Source organism: Diceros bicornis (assembly GCF_020826845.1).
Source record: "Diceros bicornis minor isolate mBicDic1 chromosome 27 unlocalized genomic scaffold, mDicBic1.mat.cur SUPER_27_unloc_1, whole genome shotgun sequence".
NCBI lineage: Eukaryota > Metazoa > Chordata > Mammalia > Perissodactyla > Rhinocerotidae > Diceros > Diceros bicornis.
In genome coordinates, this window is record NW_026690889.1 from 226,807 (window position 1) to 249,859 (window position 23,053).

The 23,053-nt window shown below is 48.5% G+C and overlaps 1 protein-coding gene across 1 annotated transcript; it reads left to right on the forward strand.

The window, feature by feature from the left end:
- Positions 1-11,228: 11,228 nt before the first annotated feature.
- LOC131401944 (ral guanine nucleotide dissociation stimulator-like) lies at positions 11,229-14,984 on the forward strand. Its single transcript, XM_058536994.1, has 4 exons — positions 11,229-11,264; positions 14,123-14,244; positions 14,446-14,546; positions 14,853-14,984. The coding sequence occupies exons 1-4, from the start codon at positions 11,229-11,231 to the stop codon at positions 14,975-14,977; spliced, it is 384 nt and encodes a 127-aa protein (XP_058392977.1). The 3' UTR covers positions 14,978-14,984.
- Positions 14,985-23,053: the final 8,069 nt, after the last annotated feature.

Sequence of the window (23,053 nt, forward strand, 5' to 3'; positions counted from 1 at the left end):
CTATTCATCAAATCTTTTGGGGTGGAATTAAAACTATCCTTAGAGAGAAATGTATAATCCTAGATTATATATATTTATATATTATTGTGTATAATATAGAAAAGTTGAATTTCTAAGTTCTAAGCATTCATCACAAGCTAGAAAAAGAGCAGAAAATTAAACACAAAGAAAATAGACGACACAAAATGATAAATATTAGAGGAAGGCTTCACAAACTAAAAGACAAACATCGAAAGGATAAATAAAACTAAATTAGATTCTAATAAATGACAAATATACTCAATAAAATCCTAGTAATAATGTTCAAAAAAAGAGAAAAATTGCAACAAATGAATACCAAGGCTTAAAAGGGAATGAATTAGGGTCACTCTTTGTGTTGTACATTCTATGGGTTTTGACAAATACATAGTAATATGTATCCGCCATTACAGATTCATATAGAACTATGGTTTCACTGCCCTAAAATCCCCTTTGCTCCAGGGCCATAGAGGTGTGTGTGACCTTTGTCAAAGTCATAGATGTTTGGGGTGATGGTGAATACAAAGATTCCTTCCAGCTAGTATCCTCTGCTTTAGGGTGAGGAAAGGGAGGAATTTCTCACAACGGCATTAATAATGGAGGAAACCAATGTTGAGGGTGCAGAAGTGGATCATCACAACATATTGATCCCGGAATGAGCATGGTTAAAAGAACTGAGGAAAAGGAAATGAGGTCAATTTTTAGAAAATCAAAAATGCAACTTTATTTCTGCATTGATCTTGAGTTACTGATTTGGAATCTTATAAATTCAGCATGACTTTTGCTTCCCCAGGCAGGGCCTCATGGGCTTGTGGTGTTTCTGCACTCATGATTGGTGTGCAGCCCTGCATGGGTCACACATAGAATGTCCTGTGGCTGCCCTGGGCCCTGGGTGTGTGAGGCTGTCCCTCCTTATCTTGCACTTTGGAGGCTGTGATGCTGGAATGTTCTTGTCTGAGCCCTTAGTGACATGGGCCCTTTCTGACACTTGCACCTTACACCTGACATTGCCTCCTCTGATGCAGTTCATTTGCATCACTGCAAATGTTGTTCATGCAAATGACTTGACTCAGGATTGGGACCCAACCTGGCCAAGAGCAGATGGTCCCTGGAACCTTGTTATCATTGGACACGGATGAAATCATAGTGCTTAGGGCTGCCAAATAAAGGAAATGTGCATACCTCACCAAGACTCTATACACTCGTCCTTGGAGATTACATCCTGTGAGAGATGCATAAACACAGTCTCCTCCTTTCTTCCTTTTCAGGCACCTGAGAATGGCATCAAAGTAGACATGGTTTCATGGCTCCCCATCCCACACAGCCTTACCTGTGGAAATTTGTACAGTTCCAGCAGTGTTCCATCTGGGCAGAAATTGCACATGTTGTTTCAGTAAGGACTGCTAGAGACTTGCTCTCTCTCCTACAGGTGTAATTTGGGTTGTCTTTGCGCAGCCCTGAGACCCAAATGAGGGAACTCTCCAGTGCCTTCTGTTCACTGTGCAGGACATTATGGAGATCAACTCCCAGAGATATGTTGGGTAAAAGATGGGAGTTTCTGTTGATTTCCTCAATGGCAAAAACCAAGGCCAGAACATACTGCTAGTTCTTGTACTGAAACCTGCTGAGAGGGATGGGGCTCCTTAGGGAACAGACTCAAACCACAATTATCTTCAAATCCAATGCAATCACTTAATTAAGGAAGAATGCCCAGCCAACTCACTCCATCTGTGGCAACAGCTCTCCTGAAGCCTTAGCATTTATAGCTAAATCAAGTAACATCACCGGGGCTCTGGAACATCCTTAGTGAATTCCACACACATGGAGAAAAGTGATTAAGTTTATGAGAAAAGTTTAATGAATGGAAAAGCAGATCACATTCAGAGTGCGGTTTGTAAATGGTTCTTTGGTTCAGGATCCAAAATGCTTGTTCATTTGAACACATCATCAAATGCTTCAGAGAACAGCAATAATATCAACATGAGATTGGAGGTAGCGCTGGGGAGGAAGAGTAATTACACCTGAAGGCTCTGGGACAAGCAGAGAAGCATGGCGTCTGTGGGTTGAGAATGGTGCAGCAGAAGGCAGGCAATCAAACTGCCTAACCTTCGGCCCCATCAAACCTGTGTATCTGCCACCATCAACAACCAGGCAGCTAGGATGAGCTTCAGAGCTCCCATGAAGGAGGAATCACCGTAAGGCAGGCACATCCGGGAGAAGTATGAAGGAGTTAAAACTGAAAACACTTAGGAGTCTAAGAGACAGCCTTGTACGGTGTAAAAATTGAAAATGTGATTACAAAAACTGACTAAAATATAACATAAAGAGAAAATATTATACAAAAGTGGCCATGTGGCTTCAAGAGGACATCTGAGAAAAAAATTCCAAATATCAACCAGGCCTGGAAGAATTTACATGGGGTGTTGCCTGCACGCCAACTTGCCCAGGAACAAGGTTTCCTGAGCTGGTGTGAATGGAGAGCAGAAGGCGAGAAGAAAAGCATTCAGCCTCTCGTCCTGCAATGAGAACAAGCTCTCCCTCCAGCATCCAGGTGCCTGAAGCTTCGGGGACACATGAGCTGAGCTTGACATCTGCCCCCAGGAGAGTCACCCCAGACCTTCCCTGACAACACACGTGTCATCATAAATAACATGTCAATTCATTTGAAAATTAGATGAAATTCACAAATTGCCAGGAAAATGAAAGTTACCAAAACTGTCTCAAGAAGAAATGAGAAATCTGAATAGTCCCATATCTAAAGAAGAAACTGAATCCATAGTTTAAAACATTCCCACATTTCATCGTGGCCAACACCTCTGCTGGCAAATTCCACCAAACATTCAGGAGAGAAATAATACACATTGAGTCTAGCTCTTCCACAGAACAGGAAAAGTGGGAAAAACTTTTTGATTCATTTTATGAGAATAGCTTAACGTTGCTACAAAAATTTTACAAGGTCATTACAGGAAAGGAAATTTACAAGCCTCTTTTTTTCTGGAACTAAACTCATGTATTCCTAAAAAAAAATTAACCTTCCAAATCCAGCTATATTTTTGAAGGAGGCCACATCATGACCAAATTTCCTTTATGCATTGCCATTCAGTGTGCTACTTCCTGAAAAAGGAGAAATAATAATCTGGGTAACTGTGGTTATTATCTATTATATACATCATGTATAATCTACTGTAAATAGAACTGGTCATGTTCTGTTTGTTGGCCTGGGTGTTGTTAACACATGTGTACACTTTTTGATAACTTATCAAACTTTACACTTGGATTTGTGCTCTATTCTGATTGTATGTCATATTCCAACAAATATGTTTATTAAAAAGAGAAAATGAAAGCACAACAACGAATGAAAACCATAACAGTTATCCAATTGAGAAGTGCCCAGAGGACTAACCAGAAAGTTTGGGGAAAACAAACCGAAACAGACCTAACAAGTTAAAAAGCAGAGATATTTAGAGTCAATACAAACCGGAAACTTACCTTATTGAAGGTGAAATTGTAGAGATACACACATGTGCATGTGAGTATTCTATCATGTATACATAGATGTATATGATATACATAGGTACATGCATTATATATATGTATGAGTGTTTGTGGACACACATGCACATATGCGTCTCTCTATATATATAACTTATAGGGGGTACATATGTGTGTGTGTGTGTGTATCTATACATATACATACGGCTGCTCTGGCGAGGGAGGGAGGGACAGATGTTTACTGACCACCTACAAGGTTTCTCAAACTTAATTTTTCCAACATTTGAAATGTCAATTTTTAAACTTAATGTATGTTTCAATAATACATTTGTATTTTAATGTGTTATACCAGTATAATCTCAGCATTTTTAATTTGTTCATTAATGGCAGAATTCTCCAGCTTGTATGCATTCTCTTGATGCTGTGATGTAATAGGCTGGGCGCTGACAGCCTCCCTTTTGTATTCCACAAAACTCAAGTTTGTGGTCTCTCTCTGGCCTGCGGATTTGGACTATGTTTCTGCACGTGCTCACTAGCTTTGTCCTCCAAAATTCACTCTAACCACCACTGTTGGGAGCATACACAGGGAAGAAGCCCTAGGGTGGAGGTGTGTGTATGTGAGGCACGCAGAGCACTGTGGGTGCCTAAAGGCCAGCTGGGGAGATCCATGGGTGAGGCATACCCCACAAGTCATGGGTGACTTCTTGATGGAGTGCTCAGTGCAGTTACAGGATCCACATCCTTTAAAGCCCTCTAAGAGTACCTATCTGCCAATGCCCCCAAACTCTTCAACCCATCCACACTCATATTTTTGTGCTCCAACAGAGGGCTGGAACTTCTCTTCTTGAAACCTGGACTTCCACAAAGGCCCTCTCCTCTGTGTGTCATGATCTAAGACAGTGTTTTCAGGGGTTTCTGTGCAGCAGCTGAAAGGAGCTTGAGCTGGTTCACGGGCCACTGCAGGGTCCAGAGCTGGGACCGAGGTCTGTCTGCCTATTACCAGATGCATGAGTGGGTGAGACTCCTTCTGGGTCCCTTGGCATATGGTGCTGGATCCCACTTCTCCCACAAAGGCACTTTTGTCTATGGATGGATGCCAAAGCATTGTTAGTGCAGGAGTAGAAAAACAGGAGGTGTCTTATTCCACCATGATGCTGATGTCACTCTCCTTCTTCGAATTACAGAGATTCAAATTTGACTCAGTTTTTCAGGAGCCTGCTACTTGCCTACAATTCTCTACAACCTCAGACCCTCCCAGACCCACTCTATGAAGGACATAGAAACAATGTTCTCAGATCTACTTACAAGGGCCAGGCAAATAAAAGCCAACAAATTGGTTCTGGTTACTCTGCTGGGAACAGAGGGCAGTGGACGTCTCATACATTCTGGTTTGGAAGCAAGACTACTTGTTCTCTGTGGATGAATAAACAACAAGAAAAGAGAGCCTGTGGTAGGTAAATACTGATTGATTTATCTGAAAAGCTCATCTCCTCCCCTTCAACTTGAAGGTTAGTGTAGGGCGAGAGCACGGGTAGTTTCCACTGTTCACCTTCTCCCTTAATATTCAGAACAGAGAATCAGTTTTATTTTGGGTGTCAATTCAACAAACTAAAAGATAAAATTCCTAACCCCTCTTGCAGATAAGAGTGACCAGACCAAATTCAGGCCAATGATGTGTGACAAGAAGTATGGAGTGGGGGTTTGTGGAGGCTGCACAGATGGAACTGACATAGATGGGAGGTTCAGCATTAGATACATGTGACACCAATCCACAGGTGTCGTAGGTATTATCTCATATACACCTGACGATGTTCCTAGAAAGCTGTTTTTAGCACCATCCCCATTGTGCAGGTTGGGAGACTGGGGAGATCTTGAGAGGCACAGTGGCTTTTCCAGGACACAGAACTGGTAGGATAAAAGAGGTGTGACTTCAGCTCTGTCTCCTCAAAGCTGGCCACTGGTTCCACTCCCAAGGAGCTGTGGGGAGGGTGGTGATGGATATTTGTGTACAGTGATGGAGATGACATGGGCAAGGAGGGAGAGCAGCCAACAGCCTAGCGGGGGCTTTGGGTGGGTCTGATTGAAGGAAGGGGCCAAGTAATAGAACCTTGAAGAAGTGACCTCACTTCCTTGGTGACAGCCCCCAACAGAACTTAGAACTCTGGTTACCAGGCACTCACATTGTAACCACAGCCTCCTGTCCAGTTCATTTGAGTGGAGACACTCGACACAGCAGGATGTTCTCGTGTTGTCCCGTGACTTTCCGAGGCTCTGGCTCCCGGAAAGCCAAGAATGAGAGCATGTTAAGTCGCTTTAGACATTGGCTCAGCCCTCACCTCGAATGTCTGTGGCCTTTTGGCAGGAGGAACCATCAGGTAACAGCGTAACCCAGGGCAGGCCACTCTAGATCAGGCCACAACTGTGATCCCAAATGGACAGCCCCACACCCCTTGACCCTCAGTGTGTGTGTGTGTGTGTGTGTGTGTGTGTATGTGGGAGGTGGAGTTAGAGAAGGTAGTATGAGGAGGAACCACTCTGAGCAGGAGCAGGTAGCTAAATGGTGGAGATCTGGTTGTGTGTCATGTTCACACTGAAGATCTTGGCTGCAGGAGAGGATGATGAGTGTTGGGGACCAAGCTCTTCTACCCACATGTGAATCCCAGGCCATTGAGGTGTTCACATTCCTTCCCTGATGGAGACTATGCAGATGCCCCTCTGTGCCTGAACTGTGGTGGGGTTTCCCTCTGTGACGAAGTCCAGGCAGGCCCCTGATGCCTCCTGGCCTGACTTCTGGGCACTGTCACTGCAGAGCTGCACCCAAGTGATGGTTGAGGAGCTGGTAGATGGTTTCCAGTTCGCCATCTCCCTGGAGAGGACACAGGTGCACCAGTCCATCAATGAAGAGGGCTGGTCTGAGGTGAGTGTGGGTGCAGAGGGGTCTTCATACCCAGGACTCTGAGATGACCAAGGCACTACTAGAATGCAGACTCAAATCTGAGTCTCCCCTGGAACCCCCCAGGGTTTTCTCATTAGAGTGCTCCACAGTCCCACTCCCAAAGGAATCTGGACCTCCACTCCTTCCCACCAGCTACACAGGAGGGTAGAAAGTCACCTCAATCCTCCCGCTGGTTCACCATGATGTCATTGAGTGTATGTACCTCCTCCTCTCCCTCAGTGCGAGGATGAGTCCACCGTGAATTTAAATGAGGCCTGCAGGATGCGGGCCCTTCAGACAGGCGTGATGGAGAAGCTGACAGAGTCCATCGCACCAGCTTTCCTGAGGAGGAACATCTCTAGCTTCACCACCTTCATGGTCAACTACTCAGCCTTAGACACATCCCACCAGGTCCTGGACCAGCTGTTTACTAGGTGAGTGCCCACTCCCTCCTCAACACAGTGGTGACTGTGCCCCCTGCCAGCTGTATGTCCTGGGAGTGTCACCAAATCTCTCTGAGCCTCAGTTTGCTCCTCTGAAAAGTGGGGTGGGAGAGGATAAATTTCATGGGGATCTTGCAGGAACTAATGGGATCAGCCATGGTGGGTGCTTACCTGGTGCCTGGCTCTGCAGAGAGGACTGTGGACGTGCTGTGGTTGTTCATGGTGTTTATTTCTCTCTTCCCCGTGAAAAGTAGTCTGCCTCACCCATGTCTGAGATGCGGCCTTTCTGAGTTTGGAAAAGCACATGGAAACCACCCTGTCAAGGAGTTGGAGATTCCATCCAGCTGGTCCTGGTCCTTTTCCTTGGGGTAGCCAGTCAAGGATCTCTGGGGCAGCAGAGAGGCCCTAGGCCCACTCAGGTGTCTCGGATGGTTCTGGGTGGATTACATTCATTCAACCATGTAGATTAAGCACCTACTGCATGCAGGACATTTGGAGACAGTAAACTCAGTGAAAGAAGGAGACACAATGTGTGGCCTCAATTTCCATCTGAGAGTCAGACATTGACATTCGACATCATTCGCAGGTCTTGTCATCCACCGTCCATCCCAAGGGATGCCCTCATAGCCTCCTTTACCTCTGAAGGCATCTCCCCTTATTCCAGCCAGGAGGGCAGAGCGCAGGACCACCTAAAAAAGTGAGTGGTCTTTGGGTGTAGAAGGACGGCCTCCTGTCTCTAAAGAACAAGCTGTGGGGGGAGAGATGGAGGCTGTGGCTGAGGGGAGCCTGTCAGCAGCCGCATCTCACGCATCTTTTGATTCCCATGGGAAGGCAGAGGCCCGGTGGCTTCCACTCCAGGAGGACAGGAGTCAAAGAGCTATGGATGGGTGCCAGGACCCCTGGGAACCAGAAGGGTGGCTGGGCTGAGTTCTCCCCTAGAAACCCATTCCCACCACAGACCCATTTGAATCTGCCTCCCCTTCTCCACATCTACCTCTTCTGACCACCGCCTCCAGGCCCAGAACAGGAGGTGTGTGAGCAACCTGGTCACACATCTGTCTCAGTGCTCAGTCCAGTTGCACAAGTGCATGGAGGGCTGGGGTGGGCTGTGTCCCAGACCTTCAGGAGAAGAGTGTCAGTGGGAAGAGAGTCACAACAGACTCTGTGTCAACCTGCTGGATAAGCAGGCCTGCCACTGCCAGGACAGCCTCACAGGGGTCAGGGCTGCCATGTGGCTCTCACCTGGATGGAGAGGGGCAGGCATAGGGTCCAGTCACAAGCCAGGGTGCCTTGGGTGAGAAGCGTGGAGGGAAAGGCCAGGCCTCTGACTCTGTTGCCCAATTGCCTCCCCCAGTGCCATCTCTTCTCTGGTGGGAACCTGCCCGGACCCAGGGCAGGATTTCTGCGAGCTCCTGCACTATCTCTGCTTCAGCATGAAGCTGGCCTCTCTGCATCTCAGCTTGCCTGGCTCGGGGCTGCAGGGCCACGCCTACCTTCTCCAGGTCCAGCTGGAGCATCCACGGCCCATTGAGGCAGAGCTGGAAGGTGAGGCGACTGCAGTCTCGGATGACAATTTGCAGAATGTTCAGAGGCTTGGTTCACTTCAAGGCAGTGGGGTCTTTCCTGGCTTTGACAGGCACAGGGGAAGTCAGCTACTTGAGTGACACTGTTTCTTTCTCCTCCTGCAGTACCATCTCCAGAGCTCCCTCCAGCTCCAGCGCCAGAGCAAGGGCCAGCTCCACGGCTAGATCCAGCTCCAGCTCTAGTTCCACCACCTGTGCTAGAGCTGGAGCCAGTGTCACCTCCATTTGTCCCTCCAGGGCCAGAGCCACCAACACCATCAGCTCCAGCCCCAGTGCCAGCTCCTGAGCTGGAGCCAGCTGCACCATTGGCTCCAGGGAGAATCCTCCCTCCACCTGGAGAGATAACAGCAGAGCCAGATCCAGTCCCAGAGCCCGCCTGCCCCTGGGACGTGACCACCAAGAAGCTGCTGAGGGAGGAGAAGCCTGACTTCTTGGAGTTCCCTCCCTGGCTGGTGGCAGAGCAGTTGACACTGATGGATGTGGTGAGCAGCGGGGCTCTCAGGGCAGGTGGGGCAGGCCTTCCCTGTGCCATCAGCTGCCCCAGACCTGCCATTTCCTGATCCAGAATCCCATGATCTCGGTCCAACCTCTTGCTTCCCCACATACCCTCATGTGACCTGAGCAGCCCTCTTAACTCTCGAGCCTTTGCTGTCCTCATGTGGACAGGAGAGATTGACACTGAGAGCAGCTGCCATGCAGAGTGGCTGTGCAGATGGATGAGGTGGAGCAGAGAGGAAGTTGGGCAGAGTCTGCGCTTTGGTGGGGGAGGGGAGCACACTGAAGTGCTGTCTTGTCCTTGGGTACTTCACTCATTTGCCCAGGAGGCCTCAACAGCCTCAACACTAATTAGGCACTTAATGTGTACATGACTACAAGGCAGACAAACAAAGCCCCTGGTTGTTGCTGCCTTGGGGGAATGTGCATCTGAAAGAGGAGTCAGACCCTAGGATGGTCAGAATGGGTGGAAGATGCCCCTAGAGATGGTCATGCAGGAGCCGAGTTCTGGTGTTTGGAGGAAGTGAGACTGGGCTGGGAGCAAATGTCACTATCCCGCGCCACAGTATCGGTTCCTGGGTCATCCTGTGCTGGGTGCCCTCAGGGAACACAGGCAACACCCAGGGACTCCCACAAGCCTCAGGCCACATTCTCAGCTTCCTGAGCTCCAGCTCTCACCACTGACCCAGCCTGGGACTGGGGGCTGTGGACACTGAGCTGGGCTGTGGCAGGGCTGGGTGACACTCCCTGTCCTCCCCAGGAGCTGTTCAAGACAGTGAGGCCCCACGAATTCCTGGACTCCATCTGGTCCCAGGGTGACAACAGGGGCATTCAGCACCTGGCACCGACCATCCATGCCACCATGACCCACTTTAACAGAGTGGTCGAATGTATCATCACCACCTGCATTGGGGACCCGAGCATGACGGCCCAGGACAGGGCCAGGGTGGTGGAGCTCTGGATCCAGGTGGCCAAGGTAAGATGTGGGAGCCCTGGGAGCCCCTCTCTGGAGTCGGGGGAACTGCCCCTTCTCCTTTCTCAGCTCTCATGTTTGAAGTCTGTGGTCTGAGCCTTTGCACAAACCTTAGGCCCCTCCTGCCAGGCCTCGATGACCTGACTCCTGGTCCCAGTGGTAGGAAGCTCACCTCTTCCTGGGCTCCTTTCTTGGCTTGAGCTAAAATCCTCCTCCCTGGAAGTATTCCTCATCAGGTTCCAGCTGTGCCTTTTCCGGGTTCCCTGAGCCGCTGTCTCATCCAGGACAGGAGATGTCAATGAGGGGACAGAAGCCAGAAGAAGCAGGGCTCCAGCTCCCCCTCACAGCTCATCCTCTTCCCTTCCCCAGGAATGCCACGGACTGAGGAACCTTTCCTCTCTCCATGCAATCTTCTGGGCTCTGGAGGGCCCCTCCATTCAACGTTTAAAAGAGTCGTGGAGACAGGTGTCCAGGTGGGTAGGCCTCTCTCCATGCGAGCACCACCTGGGTGGACCAGACACCCCCCACAGGGCTGGCATTGCCCTTCAGTCAGTTGGGACCTCCTGGGAGACAGCAAACCCTGGGGTTAGGGTCTGACCTGGTTGGCAGGCTTCAAGTCTTTCTGAAAACTTAGGCCAGTGGTTCTGCTTCAGGAATCAGTTTCCCTAAGTGACAGATCATGTCTTGAACCAAATTGAAGATTTTCAAGTGTTTGCAGCAACAGAACTCTCTGTCCACGTGAAATTAAGACTGTTTAAAACACATCTGCTGAGAAAATAAGAGAATGGAGGCCCCAGGTGACAACAGGAGAGCCCCTCCCCAGTCCCAGACACCTCAGGGCTCAGAGGACACAGTGAAAATGCTCATCCAGGCTTTCTGGGTCTTCTGGGTTTTCAAATAAAAGGGATTTACCCTAAAACCACTCCACAGTGTTTCTTTCATTTTTTCCCTCCTCAGGAAGAACTGTAAAATAGTTGAAAAGATCTTCCAAACATGCCACCGGGAGAGCAGGAAGCTTCTCAAGGAGGTGAGTGGAGGCTGGAAATCTGGAAGGACGGGAGGTGAGGTGGGGAGGGACCAGGCAGGATGTGCTTTGGTAAGTTTTTCACTTAAGGTTCCCCGAGAAATAATGGTCTGTCTTGTCCAGCTGGACAGGAAGCGGGGGTGTGAGCTGCAGGGGCAGGTGGGGACTGTTTGGGGCAGGAGGCCTTGGTCACGGGATACAGTGGTGTCGCCTGGACTGTTCCAAGAGGTGAGGAGCTGGCAGAATGAGCAGGTGTCTGGCTTCCATGGGAACCCATCAGCTGACCCTCATCATCCTCCAGGCTGGCGGGTGGATGGAATGGGTGGGGGTTCCTTTCTTCCTAAAGCAGCCCAGTCTGTCCTCAGGAAGCCAGGCCCCTGCTGCTCCTTCTGTCTTCACTGCACCTCACAGGGGAGGGCACTCTGCCTGTCCCAGGGATGGGCACTGTGAGGTCACACAGGCCTTGTGAACATAGGGGCTGCACAGCCTTGGGCCAAATGGTGGATCTGGGACAGAACTGTGTGCTCTCTGGGACTGTGCACTCTAGCCCGATAGTGGTCACTGCTGACAAACCAGTGAGTCTCCCCCAGGGCGTTGTCGTCAAGGATACGCCCCAGATGGCAATGAGAATTATCAGGGAACCTACAGATTCTTAATGGACCTTCCTGACAGATTCTTAATGGCCTCCATCGAGGCCCTGGCAGGAGGGGCCTAAGGATTGTGCAAAGGCTCAGACCACAGACTTCAAACATGAGACCTGAGAAAGGAGAAGGGACATTAGAAGTTTCCAAGTGAAAAAGGATGCAAATGTCACCATTACACAGTGCCATGGTCACCCCCTACACTGTCACTCAGATGTGGCACAATGGGGTCCCCTTCCTGAGTGAATGAAGGAGGAGTTCTGTGCAGGGACCATCCTGAGGGGATTCTAGGGAGCTGAGGCCTTTGGCATGGCCTCAGGTCCAGCCTGGTGTCAGAAAATCCCTGGGGGCTGGAAAACACAGAAGCCACTTGCATGGGACACCGAGAAACCTTGTGCCTCTCCATCCATGGCTCAGGTTGACTGAGGGCTTCAACACACCCCGAAAGTCCAGAGGACAGGACATTGGTCAGAGGTGTGTCTGGAGGAGGAGTGAAGGCCGGGGGCCAGGGCCTCTGGCTGCGAGGGGCAGCGGTCTCCTCTGTGGGCCCCTTAGCAATTCACTGCCCCTCTGTGGGCCTCGGTCTCCTCATCTGGGAAATGGAGGGAGATGATCTGTGGTGCAGGCCTCACAGGGGTGATGAGGTACAAGGGGGAGAGGAATGTACAGCAGCTTTGTGCTCCTCCTCCTCGATGGGGGAGGGGACAGCACTGGTGACAGTCAGATGACACTGAGTCCTCAGGGGACCCTGGGAGGCATGGGGAGTCCTTGTCACACTTTCCTGATGAGGAGAGAGGCTTAGGGGCCTGGGCAGGCCTAAGGGCACAGAGGAGGGAGTGTTGGAGCTGGGAGTGATCTAGCATCAGGGCACCCTGGAATGGGAGCAGCCATAGACACCAGATGGCCAGGGTCCAAGATCAGGGCCCTGGGAGACACGAGGAAGGGAACATGGCCTCCCTGAGCCTGTCCTTGACCCTGCAGGAGGTGTCATCTGTGAAGGCCACCCATGAGATGGATCCGCAGGGAGCCCAGGAGAGGCAGCAGCAGCAGGTGAGGTGGCCTGAGGGGGAGGGTCCAGGTGTCAGAGGAGGGGTCACTCTCCTCACGGCTGGAGGCCTCCCTAAGAGAGGGGTCCCTCCTCCTCCAGCCCAGCTCCAGGAGCCCAAGAGCCTGAAATGCCTGCCCTGGAAGTGACCAGGAGGAGGCCTGGAAGGGCTGGGCCCAGGATGTGTTAGGGAGGGGAGGGGCAGGGACCACATACCCTGGGATTTGCCAAAAGCCGCCCCTGGGAGGTGACTGGGGAAGTTGGGTGGTCCTGGAGGGGGCAACTGGGGGGAGGCCGCTGAGGGTCCTAGGCTGTTCTCTGTGGGAGTCTGTGGTGGGCAGGAGGCTGGGGTGAAGGGATTTGGGGGAGGGTCCATGGGGGCACCTGAGAGGTGGGACTCATCTCACCACTCCCACCCTGATTTCACAGGGTGTCGTCCCCTTCCTGGGCACGTTCCTCAATCACCTGAAGCTGCTGGACATTGGGATGGAGGATGATCTGGAAGTGAGTGAGCCTGGAGGTGGGGCCAGGGAGCAGGATCCTGAGGTTTGGGTGGCGAGAGCCCTGCACTGGGACCTGAGCTCTCAGTATCTGGCAAACCTCCTCTCATGAGAGCCCCATAGCCACCCCTGGGAGCTGGGGAGTCAGGCCCATCTTAGCAATGCGTGAATAGACGCTCCGCATAAGCCCCCCACCAGTCTACCTGGGCTGGGGAAGCTCATAGCTGCCTGCCTGCAGAGCTGCAGGAGGCTGTGTCTGAGATGGATTCAGCCTCCCCCTCGGGCCCTGCCCCTGGGGAAGTGCCATCAGCCCCTGCAAGTGAGGAAGCACTTCTGTGTTCCAGCTGTCCCTTCCTCCCTGAGGCCTCAGTCTCCCCGTCTGTCATCAGAGAGGGTGTGCTACATAAGGTCTCTGGCCTCAGCTCCCCTGTCCCTCCTGCCCTGGAGCCCAGAGCCTGGCCCAGTGTCAAGTTCTCTTTGTGGAAGGTCTGCCCTCTGCTGGGCCCTGACATTCCTGCAGCCTGAGAAGGGGTGGGATGGGGGTTGGTTATGGGCTTAGGGGGCTGTTTCTGATGGACATTGGCTGTCTCCCTTCCAGGGAAATTGGGTCAACTTCCAGAAATGGTGTGACGTGAGCAGCTATGGGGAGGGTGGGGATGTGGAAATCAGAGACCTCCCCTGGCAAGACTTTCTCTGGCCTCATCCCTTGGGTCTTACATTTATTGGGAGAGTCAGATCCACAAAGCTGGGAATCCCATCACGTTGGCGGGTGCGGGAGGGGCTGGCATCAAGGACACCTTCCTGGATGAGGAACTAATTCAAGCCAACTGTGAGGACAGGCAAGTCCTGAATGGAGTGGGAAGGAAGGAGGGTTCCCGAGTGAGCACAGACCCCAGACCAGATCCCCACTCCGCACAAGTTCCTGGCAGCGTTCCCCACCCAAGCCCTGTCTGCATCCTGTCCTTCCTCCCAGAAATTTAAAGTCATCCATAGGATCCAGCTGCTCCAGCAGGCTGCAAATTCATATGACCTGGAGCCCGATGAGCGATTTGGGGCCTGGTTCCAGGCCATGGAGCCCATCAGTGTCCATGAGAGGTGAGGGGGACAGGAGTTGGGTGAGGGCAGGCCAGACTCTCTCTGATGACCAGCTCCAGAGCCTGTGGCCTGGATCGCTGATCAGCCTCAGAACTCGTAGCGTGGTGACCCATGGGGCACCAGGACTCAGCTGCTGGCAGGCTCTGGGAGGGGCACCTGAGGTGTGGCTCCTGGTAGCTCACAGGCCACTCTGTCCTGTAGCTACTGGGTCTCCTGCCGGCTGGAGCCCGCACACCAGAAGGCGAGCAAAATGCGGCTCTTCAGGAGAAAGAGGAACCGGACATCCTCCAGTTTAGGGCCGAGTGAGTGTCAGGAGCAGCAGCGACTGAATCCAGGGGCTCAGTACAGCTTCGGGCTAAGCATGGGCCTGGATCCCAGCTCCAGTGCTGAGCAGGCCTGGGACAGGCCGCTCCCCTCTCCTCTCTGGGACTCGGTTGCCTCCTCTTAAATGGGTGATGCTAAATGATGCCTCCTGCATCAGGGACAAACAGGGTGCTGTTGATGGACTGAGCACTCGGCACAGGGTTTGGATAAGAGTGAAGGGGGGCAGGGAGGTGTGCCGTGAATCTCAGAGAGGCACCCCAAAATAGTCTGTTTCTTCTCTTCAGCCACCGTGCCCTTGGCGATGAGCCATAACCCTCTGGAGACCACAAGTTCAGCTCCTCCTGAGCAGCAGGGCCACTGGGACCCTCGGGGTGCACCGGGTCAGCTCTTCCCCCCCCATCCCAAGTAAAGGAGGACATCTGACGACTTTCCCTGGTTTCCACTAAAGCCCCAGATGGAGGGCACGACCCCCCTCCAAATCCCTGACATCTCCACCCCAGGGACTGTTTATCCATTGAGGAAGAGCATTAGTATATGTTTAAGAGTAAATATCAGATTTGAATGTTGCAGTAAGTTTTGTTTCTGTCACAGCCTGGGTGTTGTGGTGTGGTTCTTTCACTTCTCATGCTCATGTAAATGAGACACAGAATCTCACATTCTGCCTTGAGTTAAGAACTCATGTATGGTCAGAGCTCATGGTATGTGGGAGAAGGGAGGATGGCCAGTCCCCTCCCTGGCTACTGAATGACACTCTCAAGTCCCCCTTCCTCACAGGACAGGTGCATTTCAGTGTGGTTCACCTGGGCCAGGAGCAGAGACAGCCCCTCAGATCTCCCTGGATGTAGAGGTTGGAGGGACTTTCCCAGGCAGAGCAACAACCACTGAAATGTGGGTGTCTTTCAAATACCACTTGCCAGGACCATGTCCGTCCCCAGGACAGCGGCTGTCTTTCTACAGCTTTCCAGGAAGAAGGAATGTTTTCTGCATCTCCCATTGAGGTTTCTTTTGATCAAATATTGGAAGTTACCGTTTTCTAATCAGTCTCTGGATTTGCATCAACACTAAATGAGGAAAAAATGTAAAAAGATAAAAGTTTGCATGTGGAAAGGACAAGGCCAGAGGAAGACCATGTGCTGATGGAATAAGGGCCGACAGGATATCCCCATCAGGACGCCTCTAGGGCTCCCTGTTCACCCTTCGCCTAGACTGGAATCCTCCTGGGATCCTGGCCCATGCCATGGAAGTCCTTTTCCCACTTGTTTCATATCCAGAGGAAAAGATTCATGATGCAGCTTTTAAACCTACAACAGGACTTTCTTCCATAAACCTCACCACTCCCCGTGAACTAGGATTTCCAGCATCCCCGCACTTCCTTATATGATTCTTTTTGGGCAGAAATTCCCTAGAAGGCCCCCAGCCTCTCTGTCAGGTACATCGTGGCCATTCCTCCCTGGCTGGGCCTGATGGATCAGGGGTGAGCTCTGGTTTGCCAAGATAACAGACCTTAATCCTGGCCACTGAATGACCCACACTGTCCATTGCTGCCTAGGGTGACATCTGGGACCCTGGTGTTCTGAGGTCCATGGTCTCAGACAATCACTAGTTTACACACTCAGTCGTGTTGTTACTGACTTGTCCCAAAGGGGCAGCTGGGCCTGAGCGCATAGAGCACGTAGCCCCTGGGATGACTGTGTTCTTTTCCCCAGTCTGTGCTGTGGTTATGTGGATGTGTGTTACAGGGCTGTGAATCTCGCCTGTTGGGTGTTTTTAAAGATGAGGCACGAGAGCGGCAGGTATAGGAGTGGGTCCAGCAGGGGAATGCAACCCATCTTAGACAACACAGACACAACAGACACAAACTTACCAATTAAAATACTGAAACGCTTCCCACATGGGTGGTAAACAGACACTACTCTGAGCTCACCCCCAGAACCCACCCTACGACTAGGAGCTAAAGGGTTACCACCCGGCATTTTGAACATCATGCCCTGGAAACACCCTGTAAGACAAGGGCCATTGTCTTGAATTCCTTGGTACTTCTTCCCTCTCCTTTCTGAAGGCTGCAAGTGTCACCCAGGGAGGCCTTTTCAGTTCAGCCAGATGCAGAGTAGAAATCCTTGTTCCCACAGCCCAGGCCCTTCCTGCCAGGGCACTGCCATCCAGGAAAGAAAGAATTCACACCTCGGTGTAGACATGTAAACACACACAGGCATATCCCACCCAAACATCAAGATGCATGAACTAGTAAGAGAGTAAAAGGCGCTTCAGAAACACATCAACCAATTGCAAAAAAAGGGTTTTTTAAAGATCCTGACTCAAATAAAATGCAAAACCAGGAAATCACCTTGAGAAAACTGGGGGACTTTGGATACTGACCAGATAGTTGATTATAGGAATGACACTTTTATTTTTGTGTGTGATAACATTAGTGTGTTTGTGTTCAAAAAATCCCTCATCTGTAAGAGAAACTGAAAATATTTACGGCTGAAATGATGTGCTCTCAGCCATCTCAGCTGGTTACCTCTAGCGGGGTGGGTGTGAGGATAAACGAAGCCAGATGGTATACGAGTTGACAATTTTTGAAGCAAGTGACAGGTTCACAGAGGTTGATTTTTCTCTACTCTGAGATTTAGAGATTTTTGAAAACTTTCAGAACACAATTTTGATACAAATAGTATACTCGGTGTTCACGTTACAATGTTACAAATTAAAACATTGATTGAAAATATAAAGGAATGCTTCTCCTTCCTGACCTAAGGAAGCTCTCTCTCAGTCTCGTTCTGTGAATGACCTGATGATGCCACCAACTGTTCACTTACCACATGTTTGTGGAGTAATTCCTATGTGCTCTGTGCTGTGTGCAAGGCGAACACATTTCCACGACTCTGGATCTCGTGTGGGAAGGAAGGCAATGAGTCTGCTGCCAAGGTTCTCTACGGGGAAAATAATGCCCCCAGGGGGTGTGCTCATTTTTAAGATTCCAAAATCAAAGCTACACAGGTTTGCCAGGTAACGAACAAGAGATACTTAATTCATGATACAGAAATGACCTATGTCTGAATTAACATGTGACAAAGAAGAGAAAGATTGATGGATTTTATGTTAAAATTAGATGCAAAATCATAGTTCTGGCCCCTGGCCTAGTGGTTAAGTTTGGCAAGCTCTGCTTTGGCAGCCCACGTTCTGTTCACAGGTGTGGACCTACAACACTGAGCAGCTATGCTGTGGCGGTGACCCACATACTAAGTAGAGGAAGATTGGCAACAAATGTTAGCTCAGGGTGAATCTCCCTCAGCTAAAAAAAAATAAAATTACATGCAAAATGAGAATAATTTATGGAATCAGATTTAATATATATTAAAAGATAAATCTCATTCAAGTAGGTATCATCTCTTCATTGAGTTAACACTTAATGAAAAAACAGATATAAGTTCAAAACACTAATTCCTCAGCATCAATTATCCTATCAATTTTAATATAAAAAGGAAGAAAAATCATGGTAAATAAAAATTGATGTTATCATGAAAGGTTAAGATCACGACGGACATTACAAAGAGATGCTGTGAAAGTCAAGCCTGTCTCATGGGGAATTTCTCAACCACATCACTCTCTTTTTCTTCAGCACCGTTGTTGCTTTCCTCACTCTGTTTTCAGGATGCCTTTCTTGGCTCCTTGCTCTCTCTGCCTCCTGGGCAATCTCGTCTGTCCTCGAGGCCACAGTCACTCCCTCCCATGCTTTTCTTCACTTTCTGTGTCTGTCTCCTGATATCTCCAAAAGATGCTCGTTGCCTGCAGAGGGGCTATGAGAGACCCACACCCAAACCAGGACTCATCTCTGCCCAATATGGACACTGGCCAGGGGTGGGCTCAGGGCTGGTGTGCAGACCCCTCAGCTCCAGCCACAGCCCAGGGATTCACCTGGACCCCCCAGTGCAACTGTTTTTAAGGTATTTGTGAATCCAAAGGACTTAAGAGTTCTCCTTCACTGCTGCAGGCCTGGAGTCCCTGCAGACCCCTGTATCCACAGACTTGCTGGGGATTCTCCAAGGTCTCCTCCCATTGACTGCACATGACCTCACTGCCAGGATGGGAAGTGATTCTAGTAACTGACATCTGGAATATACAGCTGCTCAGCCTTCAGACTGTATAGAACTTCAGTTTTCTACTTGGTTTTAGTTTCATGGTCTCATTGTTTCTACTATGAAGTTAGGACATATTTTTTGAGCTTTCTCTTTAAAAACAGAATAAAATGCAAAATTGGAACAAAGAGGAGCATGAAGACTACCATCCATGGAGAATGTTCGCAGCTCATTTGGATATTGCACCCTCTTTCTCTCCCTGGAGAAATGTGTCTCAAATCATACTGTCCATTACAATCATTGCAGAGTTTTTATAACTCAGATTGCTGGAACTCAACCCAAGTAGGTCTGGGGAGGCAACGGAGAATTTTCATTTCTAAGACGTTCCCAGCTGATGTTGATGCTGCTGATATAGGCATCACACGTTGAGAACGGGATTCTGGGACACTATCAAGCTGATGTGTCACTATCAGTGCAAATCCAGACCAATTTGCCTCCTCCATCTTGCTTAAGGGTGTTATTCTCTTCCATTCTCTATCATTGTCAACTATACACATGCTGGTACCCTGTAACTTACGTTATTGGGACACAGAGATCCAAGGACTCCATAACTCCTTTGAGTGTCCCATCTCTAATGAAATCACGCACTCTTCCACCCTTAGATACTCACTTCCACACCCAGAGCCTGTTTTCAACCAAAATTCTCCTGCTTGCAAATCAGTAACTCAGAAACACCACATTCCCACCACACATTTCCACATTTCTAGTTTTTACACAAAGAACTCTACTGTATATAACCATTCTTTAAGAAAATAGATTACTCCAGTTAGAGTATCTTAACAAGGCTCTCTTCCTTCTCTCTTCCTACTCCTCCCTATTAATCTTGGATTCTGTGGTCCATCATTTCAATAACCCACTGACAATGCTCCCTAATTCTTTACTCTCATCATATCTGCCCTGCAAGCCTCTGACTTTGGATGATTCCAAATTCCTGCCATGCCATGTTGACACCTGCACTGAGGATCGCCGCTGAAGAGAGAGCACACGAGGAGCCTGGGGGTCCCAACAGAGAATCAGCAGCAACCAATGGGCCTCCATGCATTCTCTAACGCTTCCTGAATGCTCTGTTAATTTCTTTCCATTTCCTGAGTTCCATACAACTATTTTCTCTTGACCTACTTCATATCTCACAGACAAATTGTTAACCACCACACAAGAACTATTTCACACTCTAGTCATCAGATCTAGAAATTTTCCTCATAAGCAATTCATTTATCACAGCATTTCTGTTGTTTTATACAGATATATTTCTTTCTTAGGTAAAACCATTCTGATTTTCATCTCATCTTTCCATTTCAATGACCTTATGCTTTCAATATTCGCAGTACTTTCAATCACCTCCCTACTGGGATCATGCCTCATGTTTCAAATATGCACAAATCTCTACCATCTACAAACCAATCCCTCATCCATTGTTCCTAATGCCCCTCACCCTCGATGTCCTCCCTCTCCTCCTCCTGCCAGGGACTCATTGTGAAAAGTTCACTTACATCCCAATGCCTCTGTTTCCACACTGGCAACTGATCCCATGTCCCCATTCTGTGGATGCTTCTCTTGCTAAGCTCACAGGTCAGGGGTCTTACTATTCCAATGTGGCCTTTTCATTATTTGTCTGACATGTCCTGCAGTAGCATGTGACTTTGTGGCCTTCAAGTTCCTTTAGAAAGCTCATTTGTCCTTGGGATCCACCAGTGCTACACTGTCCTTCTCCTGCTGCAAACTTCCTGAGTCACTTCTTGGCTTCTCTTTATAACCAACCCACAATGCCTGATGCTTCCCAGAAGTCAGCCCTGCTCTGACATCTGCTGTCCACCTGCACCCTCCTACTAGGCAATCATATCCATTTCCCTGGCTTCAAATACCACTAATGAGCTAAAAATGTTCAAAGAATCAGCACAGATCTGACTCTGCCCCCCAGACCCAAATATCTACCTGCCCACTCAGCCCATCAGTGATGACTCGACTCACAGTGTCCAGGTTCCAAATTGAAAAAAACACATTCCCAAATAATTCACTTCTCTCTCAGTGTTCCCAAATTCACTTGTTTGTGCTAATATCCTGTCTGTCCCTGAGTGTCATTCTGGACGCTCTGCCACCCCACATTCATATCAATGACCCATCCATCCACCCTCCTGAATCCTCCTACAGATTCTTCACTTTTGGATTATTTCTAATCACCTTTCAGAAATGACACAAAATACCATTCCCACACAGTGAACTCTCCTGCTCTAGCAACCTAAATTACAAAACTCCATTTTTCCTCTTTGTTGATATTTTTTTCCACTTTACTTATATGTGCATCATCTCTTTCTTTCAATATTCAGTTCTCACTAAATGGGATACTCCATATAGACATGACTAATGTAGATTTTCTAGATGTTTCCCTCCACAGTGTTCTCATATGGCTTTTCACACAAAAAGAGTTCATATATTATATCCATCTATCTATCTATCTACCTACCTACCTACCTATCTAATTCAAATACTAAAAGTTCACTTCCTGAAATATTTTAAACCCATCCACTTAACTACATTTATGCAAAGATATCAAGTTTTTTTGGTATACTGCAATAAATTGGCAATTACAGCTTAAGATTTCCAAATCCTCTCTCCCTGTAATCAGCCAACGAGATTCTAGTTACAGTGATCTGTTTAAAATGTAAAACTGATCAGTTCACCTTACCTTTTAAATCCTCAATTTCTGTCTTCAGCAGATATTTTTCCTGTTGTCCTATCATAATTATTAATACTACCCTTTTCATTCCTCAATATGTTCCAGTTTGGAGAGAAAACTATTTGGTCATTCTATTTATAGAGCACCTACCACATGCAAAACTCTGGTGTAAAACCTGTGATCTACAAAAAAGCTAAACAGACTCACCGCCCCTGTTTGACCTAGTCTTAACGCGAGGAAAGACATAATAAACTGCAAAGAATTTATAACATGCCATGTGGAAATAACCATTGTGATGAACAATAGGGCAGAGAGAGAGAGTTTGAGCTTGAGTACATTTTCAAGGCTAGCTGTGTTTGTGTGTGTGTGTGTGTGTGTGTGCGCGCGCGTGCATGTGCTGATGCATGCTGCCAGGATAGGATGAGTTGCTTTCTCCTGTGGGGTGGGGGAGCCTCCTTTGCTTTGGGAAAGTTCCTCTCCGTGCACCTACTATGGACTTTGTCATCCACATGTATTAGTCACGGTTGTCTAGAGAAATAGAAATAGAATATATATAAACATAGAGATGTGGAGATGTATTACAGGAATTGGTTCACGAGGTTATGGAGGCAGAGAAGTCCCACAATCTGCCATCTGCAAGCTGGAGAACCAGAAAAGCTGGTGGTATAACTCAGCTGAAGTCTGAAGGCCTGAGAACCAGCACCTCTAATGTCCAAGGGCAGGAAACAATGGGCGTCCCAGGTCAGGAGGAGAGAGTGGACTCACCCTTTCTTTTCCTTTGTGTTTAAACTAATTCTTGCTCATATAACAGTATTTTTGATGTTTCATATAGGAATATATCTTTCTTTCACATTCCTCAACTTATTTACCAGTTGTAAACTTTATAAGTTATGTCCCACTCAAATAATAGATTTTCTCTTCTTCTCTAATATTACTTACCTCTTACTTTTTGATTCTCATTTTTTCATGACTGTGCTCTCCAGTGCCACACTGAATCACAATAATGTTTGCCAGGAGCATTTTCCTCTTCTTAAGTGTAGCGTAAACACCAGATAAATTCCTTGTCAGGGCAGAGCAGGCATCTAAGAGAGAGAAAGTAAAAACGTGCAGGGGAATCACTTCCATCTGGAAATCAACAGACTTGCTTCTCTTGGCTGTTTGGAGCTGGAGATGCTATGACAATGTAGCCAGCTGAGAATCAGAGCATCTCTCTCTAGTCCCAGGAATTAGTCCTGGTCAAATCTCTCAACTTCTTTAGACCTCGTTTTCTTCACCTGTAACATGAAGAGTTGGATGAGTCTTTTTGAGGTCTGAAATCCAGTGATTCCAAGATATCCTTCACCCAGATACACTTAACAAAGATCAGAGAGAATTTTTAGTTGTCTTCTTCTGCATCAACATTATTATCCATATCACCACTTAAAGACATATCAAATGTCTACTTTTGCATGACACTGATAAAACAGGTTCCATACCAAATCGCTGTTCATTGGGATAACAAATCTATAGTTAATTGTTTAGAGGTAAGTATAGAGATGGGCCCTGCTGGAACCAGCAATCAATGCTTTAAAGCAATGTCTTGCTTTTTTTTACAGCAAGGCTGTGGAAACATTCCCCAATACACCAGAATTCTTCCGTACTTTGAAAGTATGAAATAAATGGGAGCCTTGAA